The sequence below is a fragment of the Eulemur rufifrons genome, chromosome 14 (assembly GCF_041146395.1).
Source record: "Eulemur rufifrons isolate Redbay chromosome 14, OSU_ERuf_1, whole genome shotgun sequence".
In the NCBI taxonomy this organism is placed as follows: domain Eukaryota; kingdom Metazoa; phylum Chordata; class Mammalia; order Primates; family Lemuridae; genus Eulemur; species Eulemur rufifrons.
Genome location: NC_090996.1, coordinates 27,503,527 through 27,517,239, shown reverse-complemented (window position 1 = coordinate 27,517,239; position 13,713 = coordinate 27,503,527). Strand labels below are relative to the sequence as shown.

At 44.1% G+C, this 13,713-nt stretch overlaps 1 protein-coding gene across 4 annotated transcripts in view; it reads right to left on the bottom strand.

Moving 5' to 3' along the window:
- CPPED1 (calcineurin like phosphoesterase domain containing 1) overlaps positions 1–13,713 on the bottom strand; it is a 96,768-nt gene that overhangs the window by 72,867 nt on the left and 10,188 nt on the right. For all 4 annotated transcript variants that reach the window (XM_069486111.1, XM_069486107.1, XM_069486108.1 and 1 more), the window contains exon 2: positions 3,732–3,950. In XM_069486111.1, coding sequence (XP_069342212.1) covers positions 3,732–3,950 — 219 coding nt within the window. The remainder of the gene's footprint in view (positions 1–3,731; positions 3,951–13,713) is intronic.

The following is a 13,713-nucleotide window of genomic DNA, read 5'->3' as shown; positions in this document are numbered from 1 at the left end:
AGATGGAGGAAGGGACATGAGACAAGAAATGTAGGCAGCCTCTAGAAGCTGGAACCTTTAGAAGAAATATACCTCCGCAGACCCATGCTGGACTTCTGACCTCCAGACTGAGAAGAGAATAAATATGTGTTGTCTGAAGTCACTACGTTTGTGGTAACTTTTTACAGCAACAATAGGAAACAAACACACCATCCATTAGAATAACGCCAATGCAAACTTGCCTCCCTTCCCAGAACAGAGGAGTTCCCGAGGCTACCGACAACTTCAACTGAATCACGTAATAGTCGCCCAAGCAGAGGTCAGAACATACAGAACTCTTTGGGGAGACTTTGTATCAATGGAAGAATTCACCCCATATCATCTGTTTTGTGTGCTGACGGCAATTTTTAATAAACACGGATGGACGTGTGTGTGTTTTTAACAAACTATGCTAGAGGCTCCAAGGAATCTCTGGCTCCCTAATTGTACAATCCCATTCCAATCTGTCAGCTTTACACATAATTGTTGAAATCTAACAAGGCTCCTGGGGACAGTATCCGTGGGTCGATGCCTCAGCATCAGTGGGACTGACAAGAGTAACCCTGGGCTTAGGAGTAAAGGATGAAAATCAATGGTTTCGGTATTTGTACAAATCTTCATTTGCTACGTACAATATGGCTTATCCCACAGAGAAGCTTCATAAGACAAGAAAACACCAAGATAACCAAAAAGATGTTTGCAGAATGAAAACGTGTTTCAAAACTAAATGGACTTTGTCTGAAACGAAGCAGCTTGCATTTCTCAGGGGTTTTCCTACGGGCTTGGCAGGAAGGACTCCTCTTAACACCCATTTTTCTTTCTTCCCTCACCAGACTCTTATCAGCACCTGGTCTCTCATTTCCACTTTATACCCACAGCATCCAGCACTGTAACTGGCACTTATTATAGTTTGCACGTAATAAATGTTTATAGATGAATGAATATTATAAAGGATATTTATAATGGAAAAGCATATTATTACTTTCATTAAAAAGAGCATTACTCTGAAAGCTCTTTTTCTCCATTTTGAACCTAAATCTACTTGGCCCAAGATATTATTTATGGTAGACTTAAAATATGCTTTCTGATTATATTTGCCTATTAATATATGCATTTGATAATTAACAATGTGCTAAGTAGTCAAAGCAAATAATTACTTTCCTAGTGTCTACTGCTGCATGTGAGCTAAATGAGAGGGAAGCCACCTATTGCATATTAAAAAATGGTAACTAATTTTAAAATGTTCTGCTTAATCTCAGACGACAATATTCAAAACAGTTACAGCCCTTTCACTGGCTCAGTTAAAACCCTACAGAACGGTCCAAATCTTCAGAATAGATTATGAATTCTGCTTGAGTCACACTGAATATAAAATACATGTTCAAAAGTTTGCCAATTCACATTTACAAAGTCTTCTGACCAACTGGTAGGGCTGATCATAAAAACGATTATCTTTCAATTTACAATGTTTAATTTATGCTCAGTATATTTTACTTAAGAAGCAATGTAATCGCATGGAAAGCTTTTATTTTAAATCTGATTTTGAAATATGACTGAATACATTAGCAGAATTCAGAACAAGTTTGGTAAACATCTCTGAGAACATGTTATATAATTCTAGGGAGCCCCATAATATTCTGTTTTCAAAGAGAAAAAAACCACTGAACCAAAAAACACTAAATTTGAAATCTTAATTTCACGTCCAATAAAAGCAGAAGTTTGCTCCCTGTGCAGTCCAGAGTGAGAGCTCTAGGTGATGTGCACACGGGGCCATAGAATCCCGAAGAAACCGGTGAACTCAAAATCAGACCTTTTGGAAGTAGTATTAATCAGTTTGGTCAACATATTACCTTGTTTCACCTGAGAAAGCTCTGAGTCCTGCTATGATTTCTAACTCCTTTAGAAGCCAAGGCATTTTGTAGTCACTTCAATATTATACAATCTCAGCACCCTAGGACAAGAGTCATCAAAGGTGACCAAGTTTATGAGCAGCTAAGATTTGACCTCTCAACAGAACAAAATTTGGGACCATCCTTGTTTCTGTACCAAGCTGCTGAGGTGTTCATCACCTGTACGAAGGTATGGAATTGTCTATCCCTGTAGCCCCAGACTGTTGAGGTTTTAAATTCCTCATGTTTTAATGGGCTCTTGGCTCAGGATCTGAGGCTCTCAGAAGATGAGGGGTTTGCACATGCTCACCTAGTGCATCAGTGGCAGACATGGGCTGGCGTCTCAGCCACCTGAGTTATAATTCAGGTCTTCGCCCACTGCCTTCATGCCCCTTCTTGCCTGTCCTGCCTCCTGCCAGGACAGCTGCTTCATCAGGGAGGACATCACAGGGTTCTACCTGGTGGGACTAAGTGACATGGGTGTGTCTACATACATGGCTCTGTGTAAAATACCAGCAAGCTGGGAAGGAGGGGAGGTCTGAGGGATCTCCCTGCTGGCTACATGCCCTGGACTTTAAGAGAGAGCAACTCTGGGCTGCCCTTTTTCCATTCTTGCATCTTCGTTCTGGGTTTTGTTCTGGAAAGGGGAGCTACCAGAGGAGAGAGCCTCAGTGGGGAAGAACTAATGCACCCAGGCTTCCTGCAGGGTGCCTCAGCTTCCAAAGGAGTTAAACATCATAGCAGGACTAAAAGCCTTGGTTTGCAAGGTGAAGTTAGCCACAGGCAGACACCCACAGCCACTGCTGTATTTTCTGCAATGGTCTTCGGGTCATCTCTGCCTCCCTGAGGGACAGGGGCACTTTCCATTTGCTTTTTAACTTGCTCACTGGACTCTATTGTTGCCTAGGAGGGGACGTCAGAGTAGGGAAAAAAAAAAAAAAAAAAAGGAAGAGAGTTCTAGAAAGTATGTATTTGCAGCATCTCTCTCTCTCTCTCTCTCTCTCTCTTTTTTTTTAGAGAAACCATCCTGTTCTCCAGACCATGTGGTTGTAGTGGAGCTGACCCCACACTATGGCAGTAGGTATGAGCCAGATGAGAACTGGTCCGGGACTTTGCATGGACCACCAAGAATAAGGTGCTGTCTTTCTGTTGTGGTTTCTATAATATAAAAAGGATATAAACCTCGAGCTTTCAGGAGGCACTATCTAGAGAGGGCCTGCATGCGAACGAAGTCAACCAAGAGGAAAGAAGAGCTCAGTGACGGAGAGATCAAGTGCTATTAACAACCTCTGAACCCCTGGATCCAGCTGTACCTGAAGCCCAGATCTGCCCCTGGACTTTACAGCCCCATGAGGCAACACATACCTTTAAAAAATATTTTAATCCAGTTTAAATTGGGTTTCTATCACTTGCAACCAAAAAAGCACCAACAAATACAGGAGAAATAAAAGCGTTAAGAAGAAAGGAAACGAGAAGATTACATTTATGGATATGGTATCTGGAAGCAGTTCAAGTTTGTCCCTGGAAATGCAGAAAGGTGATACGTGGGCATCTGTCTCATTTTCCGTACGAAGCTCAGATCCTCAGAACTGTAGTTCTGCCTAATTACAGTGATTAATCTCGCCAAACTCTAAATATAAAATGAGTGTGCATTTTCTGATGCTCAATGATACCGCAACAGTCACGAAGGGAAAGAATGGGCTATTACTGCATAAAGATGTCCCCGGAGCAAAATCTTTTTTTTTTTTTTTTTTTCCTTCCTGCCCAAATGAGGACACGACTGGCTGGAGGAGGAAAGGTCACGAGTGACAACCCAAGGCTCACCTGGCATGGCGTGGACGAGGTCGCCACACAGAACAAAGAACCTGGGTTTGGGGTTCAGCTTGTTGATGGCCTGCACGGCTTGCTCGGTTAGACGGATCTCCTGCTGCCACTTGTCACCGCCGCTGTCGCAGTTCCCGGTGGACCAGGCCTTCATCAGTCCAAACTGCGGGTCTGCACCTTGGATGAAGTAGAATGGACCCTTCCATTCCCTTTCCTTGTCTTTAAAAAAAAAAGAAAAAAAGAAAAAAAAAAGAAAAGAGGAGAGAGGGAGAAACGTTGTAAAATCTGCCAGGGAGAGCAACCAGGTTACCATGCAAGTGGATACAATATTTTTCTTAAATTAAGTAGGTCATTTTAATAACCTGCTGTTCAAACATACCATTTTCCTGTCATAGTCTAGAGGATTTTGATTTATACTAATTATGCCTGGGACCCGGTGATTCCCAAAGGCCAGGAAAACGCATGTGGGCTGCTACAGCCACGCGACCAAGCTGTCTGTTTACGAGCCAGACGGGAAGCGCAGAGACACAACAGAATACGGTATAGAGGATATGAATGCTCAGTCATAGTTTTTTAATTAGAATTAAAAATGCCCAAAATCGAATGCTGCCAGAAGTATTATATTTAAATTACTAGGTGAAGTGAAGTAGCTTATAAATCTTTTCTGCCAGGTTTCATGGCACCATTTGCACCGTTTCGGGGGAGTGTGACAGAATTTTAATTGTAAACCTTGGCGCTCTGAAGCTCTGGCTATCTGGTGGGAAGAGCGGTGCCAAAAGGAAATCTCGAAAGGAGTGCGTGACGTTGCAAAGGCAGCACGATGTGGGCATTAGCAGGGCATGAGGCTGGGGGTGGAGAGGGCTCTAGGTCACCTGACACCATCTGCCTTGCTCTTCCGGTTGGTTCTGCTGGACTGAAGCTTGGCGGGCCTCGGGTCTCTACCCTCACACCCCAGATCTGCCACGGGTGCCTGCCTGGGCAGACCTGGAATGGCCACTAGTGAGCATGGAAACTCTATGGGTTTCAAACTTTTCTTTTTTTGGCCACAGAATCCTTTCTTCAATCAAAACCTCACGTGGCAGACCGACGTTGAAAACACGAAAAACAGAGCCGTTCTCAAGGAGCAGCGTCTGGAACGTCCACTGCCTGAGCTGGGTCAGGTGACGGACAGATCACGGTCTGAGGATCCCCAGTCTTCAGCCCCTGTGTTCACCTTCCAAGGAAACTGAGGTCCAGGCAGGTGACAGGATTTGCTGAACAGCCCACAAGCACTGAGTGGCAGGGACAAAACTACCCTGTACCCTTGAGGCTGTTTTCTTCTTAATAAAGTAATGTATTATGCATGTTAATGGAATAAATGTCATTTCCTTTGGAAGTCATAATGATACTATAATTTCCAAAAAGGTCCTTGGAATCATTTCATGTCCATGTGTTTGATATGTTCGTCCATTCAATAAGTATCTACTGAGAGCCTGTGGTTTGCCAGGCCCCGTGCGAGGTGCTGGAGACACAAGGGGGACCACGAGGATGAGGTCCCTGCTCTCCTGGTGCTCAGTTCTTGTGCGGGAGACAGAAGATGAATAACAAGTAAACAAGCAGAGAAGAGAGTCTGAGAGTGCTGAGGGACATGAAGAGAATTAAGAGTGAGGTGACGGCTAATTTAAATTAGATGGACAGGAAAGGGCTCTCTGAGGTGATGACATTTAAACTGAGATCTAAATGGCAAGAATGAGCCGGTGGTAACCTTCTAAAATTCCATGGCTACCTTCCCACCCACCACACTGAGCTTACTATCACCTGAGAGTGGACTCTGGCTTCAGGCCACCTTTCTCTTCTTAATTCCTCTTTCAGAATTTTACAAAACATGAGAACAAGCGAAAATACCTTTACACACATTATAGAACAAAATATACATGCACATTAACCCACCAGTCCTCAACCGACTGCACAGATGTTCAAGTGAATCACAACCAGCCAGAACTCTGAACGAGGACTGCACAAAACCCTGGGGTGCGGGGCTCACTGAGGACAGAGATCCGGCACATCCAGCAGGGGCAGAAGGATCCAGCCAACTCTCACCCACTCAGCCCTTACATTGTACCCCACGAAAGATGTCTTTCTGATGCAGAAAGACTCTAAGCCCCAAAGATCCCGCCTTGTGATCTTACATCCTCGTGCAACCCTCTCCCCTTTAGTAGAGGCTACACCTAGCAACCTGCTTCTAATAAAAGAGAATACAGTGATGGGATGTCCCTTCAGAGAGTAGGCAAAAAACAAAACAAAACAAAACAAAAAAAAACCCATGAATTTCATTCTCTTTCTCCTTTTCTCCCTTTCTCTCTCTTGGAGCCCTCACTCTGGAGGTAAAAAGCTGCCATGTTGTGGATAGTCCCATGGAGAGACCAAGGTGGCAAGAAACAGAGGGAAGCCTCTGGCCAACAGCCCACGAGGAACTGAATTCTGCTGACAACCATGTGCTCGAACTTGGAAGAGAATATTCCCCCATCAAGCTTTCAGATGCGGTGACAGCGCCAGCTGACACCTCGATTGAAGCCTTATGAGAACTGCAGCAGCTGAGCTGCACCCAGATTCCTGATGGAACTTGTAAGATACTACATATCTGCTGTTGCAAGCTGCTAAGTTTGGGGGTAACTGGTTACCTAACAGTAGTGATCTATGAGCCAGTCACTGAAGATAAAGGGACAAGGAGGAGACAGTGAGATTTCCTGAAGATCTGAATGCTGTGTCATGGAAAGAAAAAAAAAAAAAAACTGAGAATCTTCTTTGTGTTTTAAAGTTAATTGTTGGCATCACTTATTTAGCTTGCATAATAACCTTTTTACACTGATGAATGCTTTTAGCTGTATTCCTATTTCTGAGGCTGTTTGCAGGGTCGTTTAAACTGGATGAATTAATCAAAACCAGATCAGGGAGGTGATCGGCACCCCAAGGCTGCAGCATAAATCAACCTTCTACAACAGAGTTTATAAACAGCTCCCTACAGCAAATGTTTTAACAAATAGTTCCCCATGACAAATAGAGTTGCAAAACATCAATAGTCCTTGGAGCTATTAAAATAAATCTTTCATTATTACTTGTTTACTTAGTAAAAACCTAAGAATCTCAATTTTATAATGACAAGGCACAAAATAAATAGAGTCGAACTAAAATGAATGACAGCTCGCCCATCAGTACTCAATCTAATTGATCTATCTAATAAGGTAATTTGCTGACTCAGGGCTCTGCATTCTTAAAAGCAGCTGGATCCTCATGAGGTTCCTGCTACAGAAGAAGCTGGTGGTCTTTGGTCTCATCTAAATTTTAATCAAGGCTGAATTAAACATATTTGGGGCTTACAGGGCTTAGTTCTAGAAGGAGGACTCTTTTGTAAATGCACACCTGTCTCAACCCTAAAAAGGGCAGCTTTGTACATTATGAATTCTTAGTAATATTTGCACTGAATTATTTCACCAAAGTCCACAGTTACCCCCAGGACAGGGCCTAGGTATTAGCTGAGAGATGTCTACAAGGGCCAGGGACAGCTTGTGACACCATCCCCTCCGGGGCGAAGCAAGTGTCTACCCCTGGCATAGTCCGGCATCTCTGGAAACCCTCTTGACAGCCTGTTTTGGCACTCTGAACTACAGAAGTCTGCATAAACTGAGGGCCAATCTGAGGGCCATCCCTAAAGCACCTTGGTACATGAGAGCATTTGTCATTGCTGAAAAAAGGTACTTAGGGATCCAGTTGTTTCCCCCCCAACTTTCCTAGATAAAGACCTTAAATATGAGACTGCCCAGTTAAATGGTAAATGCCTGACAACCCTAATCAAGGAGTGGAATCGGCTAGAAATGGAGGCTGAGGAAGACAGACAAGGTGAGGGTTACCTGAGAGCAGCAAGGGAGCACGCCGCTCATGGGCACAGGGAGAGCAGGGCTGGGCCCCCAGACTCCGTCCTCACATCAGCATCACCTGGGAGCGTGCCTGCAATGCAGAATCCCGGGCCCCAACCCAGACCTATTGAGTCAGGATCTGCATTTTACCAAATCCGCAGGTGATCTGCGTGCACATCCAAGTCTGAGAAGCTCTGGCCTGCAACTAATCAAGGTGCTCTACTCACCAGCAACTTGACTGTGCTGGATAAGAAACAGAAGCAGGGTGACTTTCGTTTCCGAAACTGAAATAACACTTCAGAGGGGTTCTGTTGTTGTTAGTGGTGGTATATTTTTTATTTCGTTTTGGTTTTATATATTTTTCTGTTCATTTTTAGGTCTTTGCCTATGTCGGGTATTTGGCCCCAAATAATTCTTGGTATTATTATCGATACTATCTAGATTGCCTTTCAAAACCAAGTCAAGTTTCTTTGAAAGGCAAGAACTTAAATCAGGAAATTCATTATTATTAATTAGTGAGTTCTAATACTAGACTTTCCATGATTTCCTGGGGTACAATGAAAGCACCCATGAGCAAGTATGTGTACAGCCCACACACGTGTTTTCAAAAGCACAGAAGAGAGGTATGTATTTTTCTGCCAAAATTGATAAAAGAATCCAGTCAGGGGCCAGGCACAGTGGCTCACACCTGTAATCCCTAGCACTTCGGGAGGCTGAGGCAGGAGAATTGCTTAAAGCTCAGGAGTTTGAGACTAGCCTGATCAAGAGCAAGACTCCATCTCTACTAAAAATAGAAAACATTAGCTTGGCGTGGTGGCAACTTAGGAGGCTGAGGCAGGAGGCTCGCTTGAGCCCAGGAGTTTGAGGTTGCTGTGAGCTATGATGACACCACTGCACTCCAGCCTGGGTGACACAGAGAGACTCTTTCTCAAAAAAAAAAAAAAAAAAAAAAGAAGAACCCAATTAGGGGCCCTAATTGATAACTATGATAAGGCCAAAGTTGAATTTTGAGACACACTAAGTACATATAGAGAGAATAGGAAAAAAAAAAGTTCATCAAATTAAGGTCTCATTTCTGACCCCGATGGTACCAAAACAAGACTGTAATCTTTTAAAACATTTGACACAAAGCTCTGGATAATGCCTTTAGGGTATTTAGCGTTAATACACAGTAAATCATACATTTATTTAACTAAAACACCTACATCTGGCCGGGCGCGGTGGCTCACGCCTGAAATCCTAGCACTCTGGAAGGCCGAGGTGGGTGGATCGCTGGAGGTCAGGAGTTCGAGACCAGCCTGAGCAAGAGTGAGACACGCCCCTCCCCCCCCCCCCCCCCCTGCCCCGGTCTATACTAAATAGAAAGAAATATCTGGCCAATTAAAAATATATAGAGAAAAAATTAGCCGGGCACGGTGGCGCATGCCTGTAGTCCCAGCTACTCGGGAGGCTGAGGCAGTAGGATTGCTTGAGCCCAGGAGTTTGAGGTTGCTGTGAGTTAGGCTGACGCCAGGGCACTCACTCTAGCCTGGGCAACAGAGTGAGACTCTGTCTCAAAAACAAAACAAAACAAAAAACACCTACATCTGAATAAGAATGTCCACAATGAATTTAACTTTTTATGTGTTAATTTTTTTAACAAATTCAAAGAGATGGTAATTTGGCTATCTACTGCTATATAACCAATTACCACAAATGTAGCAGCTTAAAACAACCCACATTTATTATGTCATAGTCTCTGTGGGATTCCAGCATGGCTGAGTCCTCTGCTTGGGAACTTTCAAAAGTTGTAATCAAAGGGTTGGTCAAACCTGAGGTCTTGTCTGAAGACTCACGTAGGGCAGGATCTGCTTCCTAGCTCACCTATGAGGATTCGGCTGAGGGCTCAGTTCCTTGCTGGCTGTTGGCTGGGGGCCGCCCTCAGTTCCTTACCTTGTGGGCCTCTCCAATATGGCAGCTCACAACATGAAAACTGGATGGAGACCCAGCAAAGGCAAATAAACTGATCGAGATCTACAAAGACTCAGGGGCAAACCAGGCCCCAACTTTGCTTATTCAACCACAGAAGGTCCAATTTCAGGACGGCTGATTACACGGGTGAGATTATTTTAGAGAAGAGGTAGCCAACAAGGAGTGCCTATGTCTGTCCAAAGGAAAAGCCTGAAAAAAACAGTTACCATAATTTTCTAAATCAAATTTTAAAAGTAATTTTGAAATATGTTCAAAGGAAAAACTGGCCTTGGAAATCAGATTCCTTTATTGTATAGAGAATAACAAGATCTGGACACTTCCTAATTTCAGCTAACTGATAAGACACTGTCAAATCATATTTCAAAACTGAGGGATAGTGAATTTTGGGTGGTATTAAACTATGGGCAGAAAAGGCCTATGAGTTGTCTGTTTAAACATTATCCGGTGCAAAGCAATTGCATGCAGTGAAGAATCTTAAAAACCTGTAAAAATTCACACAATGCCTCACCATTAATCCTTCCTATGAGACTCTGTTTATGTGCCAGTATCCTGCCTGAAAGACAGATATTCAAATCCCAATTGCTTTTTGCAGCAGCACTTTTAATATCACAAACGAAATGTTTTCTTGGATTTGTCTCTGCCAATATATTTCCTCTCTCATTTTTATTACACCTTTTGGGCATATTTGTCAATTGCTAATGAAAACTGACTTTTTAATATATACCAGGAATCAGAAATTTCATTGATCCTTTCGCTATTACCAGTTAATCAATGACTAACTATAATAAATGCACTCCCAAAAGCAAATGAATCAGTTTTTCATCACCCAACTAGAAGAAGGCCTGGGGCAGGGGGTGAGCCATGTCATTAAGTCAGACCTAATACTGTAATACTTTGTGCTCTCGCCACGTGCTAAACCTGTTACTTGTATACAACCTTAAATAATTCAAGGCAGAATACAATGATAAATAGCTACTTTAACTTAATTTTCATAAAGAAAAGTCACGTTTTCTAAATCCAGTTTGCCTTTTGGAAGACAGAGATAAAAAGATACTGGTCAAGCAGTCTGATCACAAGGCTCCTATCACTACGACACCACGTCATTACATTGTGCAAACATTTAAGAATTCAAGGTTTTGGCTCCTGGTAATTTACCTGACTCAAAACCATACATGAATTGGAAATACCAAGGGGTTGCATTTCTCTACTTAACTAGAAAACCATAAAATTAACTTAAAAATGAGTAGAACACAGTATTACGTGTTTTTTTTTTTCTTGGATATGTCCAAGCTCCCAGCTTGTCCCATCAGTACATTAAATTCAACACTGTCATAGGCAAATTCTTCATCTTTACTTCAAGACCAGCTCCTTCTCCACGCCGGGCACAGTGGCTCATGCCTGTAATCCCAGCCCTTTGGGAGGCCAAGGTTGGAGGATCGCTTGAGGCCAAGAGTTTGAGACCAGCCTGAACAACACAGCGAGACCTTGTCTCTACAAAAAGTAAAAAGACTTAGCTGGGCATGGGAGCCCCCAGCTATGTAGGAGGCCGAGGCAGGATCAGTGAGCCCAGGAGCCTGAGGCTGCAGTGAACTATGATGACGCCACTGCACTCTAGCCCAGGCAACGTGACCCTGTCTCAATCAATCAATAAAAAGCAAACAAAAACAGACTGGCTCCTTCTTCAGATGTCCCTGATTTTGCCACCAACATCTCTAGACCACCAATCTATATAGATCTTAGGATCGTGAGTCACTGCATACAGGTGGCCGGCCAGGTCTTGGCATTCCATGGCTACAACATCCCCTGCAGTGGCCTTGCCTTCCGGTCCCTGCCACCACCCTCCTCTTGGGCCAGGTCCCCACGATTCCCACCTGGGGAGCAAGGGGCTGTGAGAACAGCTCCCTGCAGCTCTCCCGACTCCAGTCCATCTCGGGCAGTCCTGCCATTGTCCCTTCCTAAACCCTGATCCAGATCATCAAATCCCTGGCTAAAGGGCCACTACCCTCGAAGCTCCAGGGAAGGCCCCTGTTTGCTTTCCCTTTCCAGCATATTGTCAGCATGTGTCACTCAGTCCTGGCACTCGGGAGGCATCGGTAAATATTTGGGGAAGAGATAAGTGAAGATGTCAATGGATTCCCGCTCATTCTGGCACTCAGGGATGAGCCCAAAGCTCTTCCAGCTAAATATATCACTGGGCCCACTAGACCAACCGGTGGCACCAGTCCTGTTAGCCAGGGATGATTCTGACAGTTGACAATGTCTGGAGACATTTTTGGATGTCCCACTGGGAAGTGGATGGTGCTACTGGAATCCAGTGGATACAGGCCAGGGATGCTGCTAAACACCCCACAACATGCAGGGCAGGGCCCCACAACACAGAATCATCCAGCCCATAACATTGATAATGCTGAGGTTGAGAAACCCTGCTCAAGCCATACCATGGGCTCTCTCCAAGACGGACCACTACCTGCTCCTCCAACACACCCCATACCGTCCCCCTCCTCGCCCCACTTCCTCTGGGTGCACTCTCCATTCTACCAGTTCTTTCTGCTGCGATCCCATCTACCAGCCCAGCGCAGATCAAACGCCACGTCCACCATAAGCCTGCCCCTCCAACCCCACAAGCAGATGCAACTCGGCCTCCTTCACCCATTCCAGCAAGTATGTTCTGAGCACCCTCTCTATGACAGGGGCCATGCCAGTCACTGGACATTCAACTGGTTGGTCCCATTCCTTAAGACTTTATAGAATCACGGGGGAACGGTACAACAAACAAGCAAATAACTTAATTACACATTGTGCTACTTATTGCAGAGGTAATCAGTGGACACAGTGACAGAGTGACCAGTGGGTGGCTCAGTGGGGACACATTCCTGGTGGGAGGCATGGCAAGATCCTAGACCCTAAGGCCGAAGCAGGACGCAGGGGACAGACCGCACCAGGACATACACGATGACTTTGGGCCTCCATCTCCTGAAACCCTTAACCGGTCCCAGTGTAGCCCAGACTCTGAGGCTTGAGTGCCCAAGTTCATATCCCATTTCCATTCTTTACCAACCATGTGACATGATGCAAGTTCCTTAACCTCTCTGGGCCTCAGTTTCCTCATCTGTAAAGTAGCAATAACACACCTACACCAAAAGGGTGGTTGTAAAGAATTAAGGAGTTAATACATGCAAAGCATTTGAACCAGGCACAGAGTAAGTGGTCAAGTGAGTTACTGTTACCATGACTACCATTCAGGGAACCCCTGCCCTTGTCTTAGCAGAGGCAAGGCTACTGTTCCCACAGCACACAGCGAGGTTCAGAAAATACTTAATGAGAGAGACATACATATTTACATGCTTCAGTCTTAACATCTTTTCCTTTATGTGTTGTGGATGTTGCTCTGGTTATAAAGTAGCAAAGATGGGTAGCTTTACAGCTGCCTGGAGGCTTCCTGGCTAAAGAGCAAATGCCAACAAAATGCAATTTTTGCAGTTTCTCACAATAGCAATCTGCACAGTGAATCACAATCTAAATGTCTTCAGCAATACCCTTCATCTTCTCTGGGGACTAATCTTATTTTAGTGGTTAAAAAAAAAAAAAAAAACAGCAGCTAAACAATATTTACCACTCTGGGACTCTTTCTGGTTTAACAATCTAAATGTCCCCAACTGTAAAGCTGCCAGAACTTAATGCAGCAGATAACAGTGTCCTTTATAGTGGATGCTTAGGGGTTGGGGGTAACAGCCAAGGGGTGCAGAGTTTCTTGTTGGTGTCATGAAAATGTTCTAAAATTGCTTGTGGTGATGGTTGCACACCTCTGTGAATATGCTAAATGTCACTGAATTGTACACTCTAAAAGGATGAAGTGTAGTCTGTGTGAAGAGCTGCTAAAAAAAAAAAAAAAAAAAATACTGTCCTTCAGGACCCTGTCCCCCACCCAAATGATTAATTAGCTGTGACAACAATTTCCTCAGAGTCTCCAAATGACTTGTCCTAAGTCCTGGCTGAGTACACCTTATCTGAAATGCTCAGGACCAGAAGTGTTTGAGAGTGCAGATGTTTTCAGATTTTGGAACGTCTGCATATACAAACAGGTTGAGCATCCCTAATCTGAATATCTGGAATCCAAA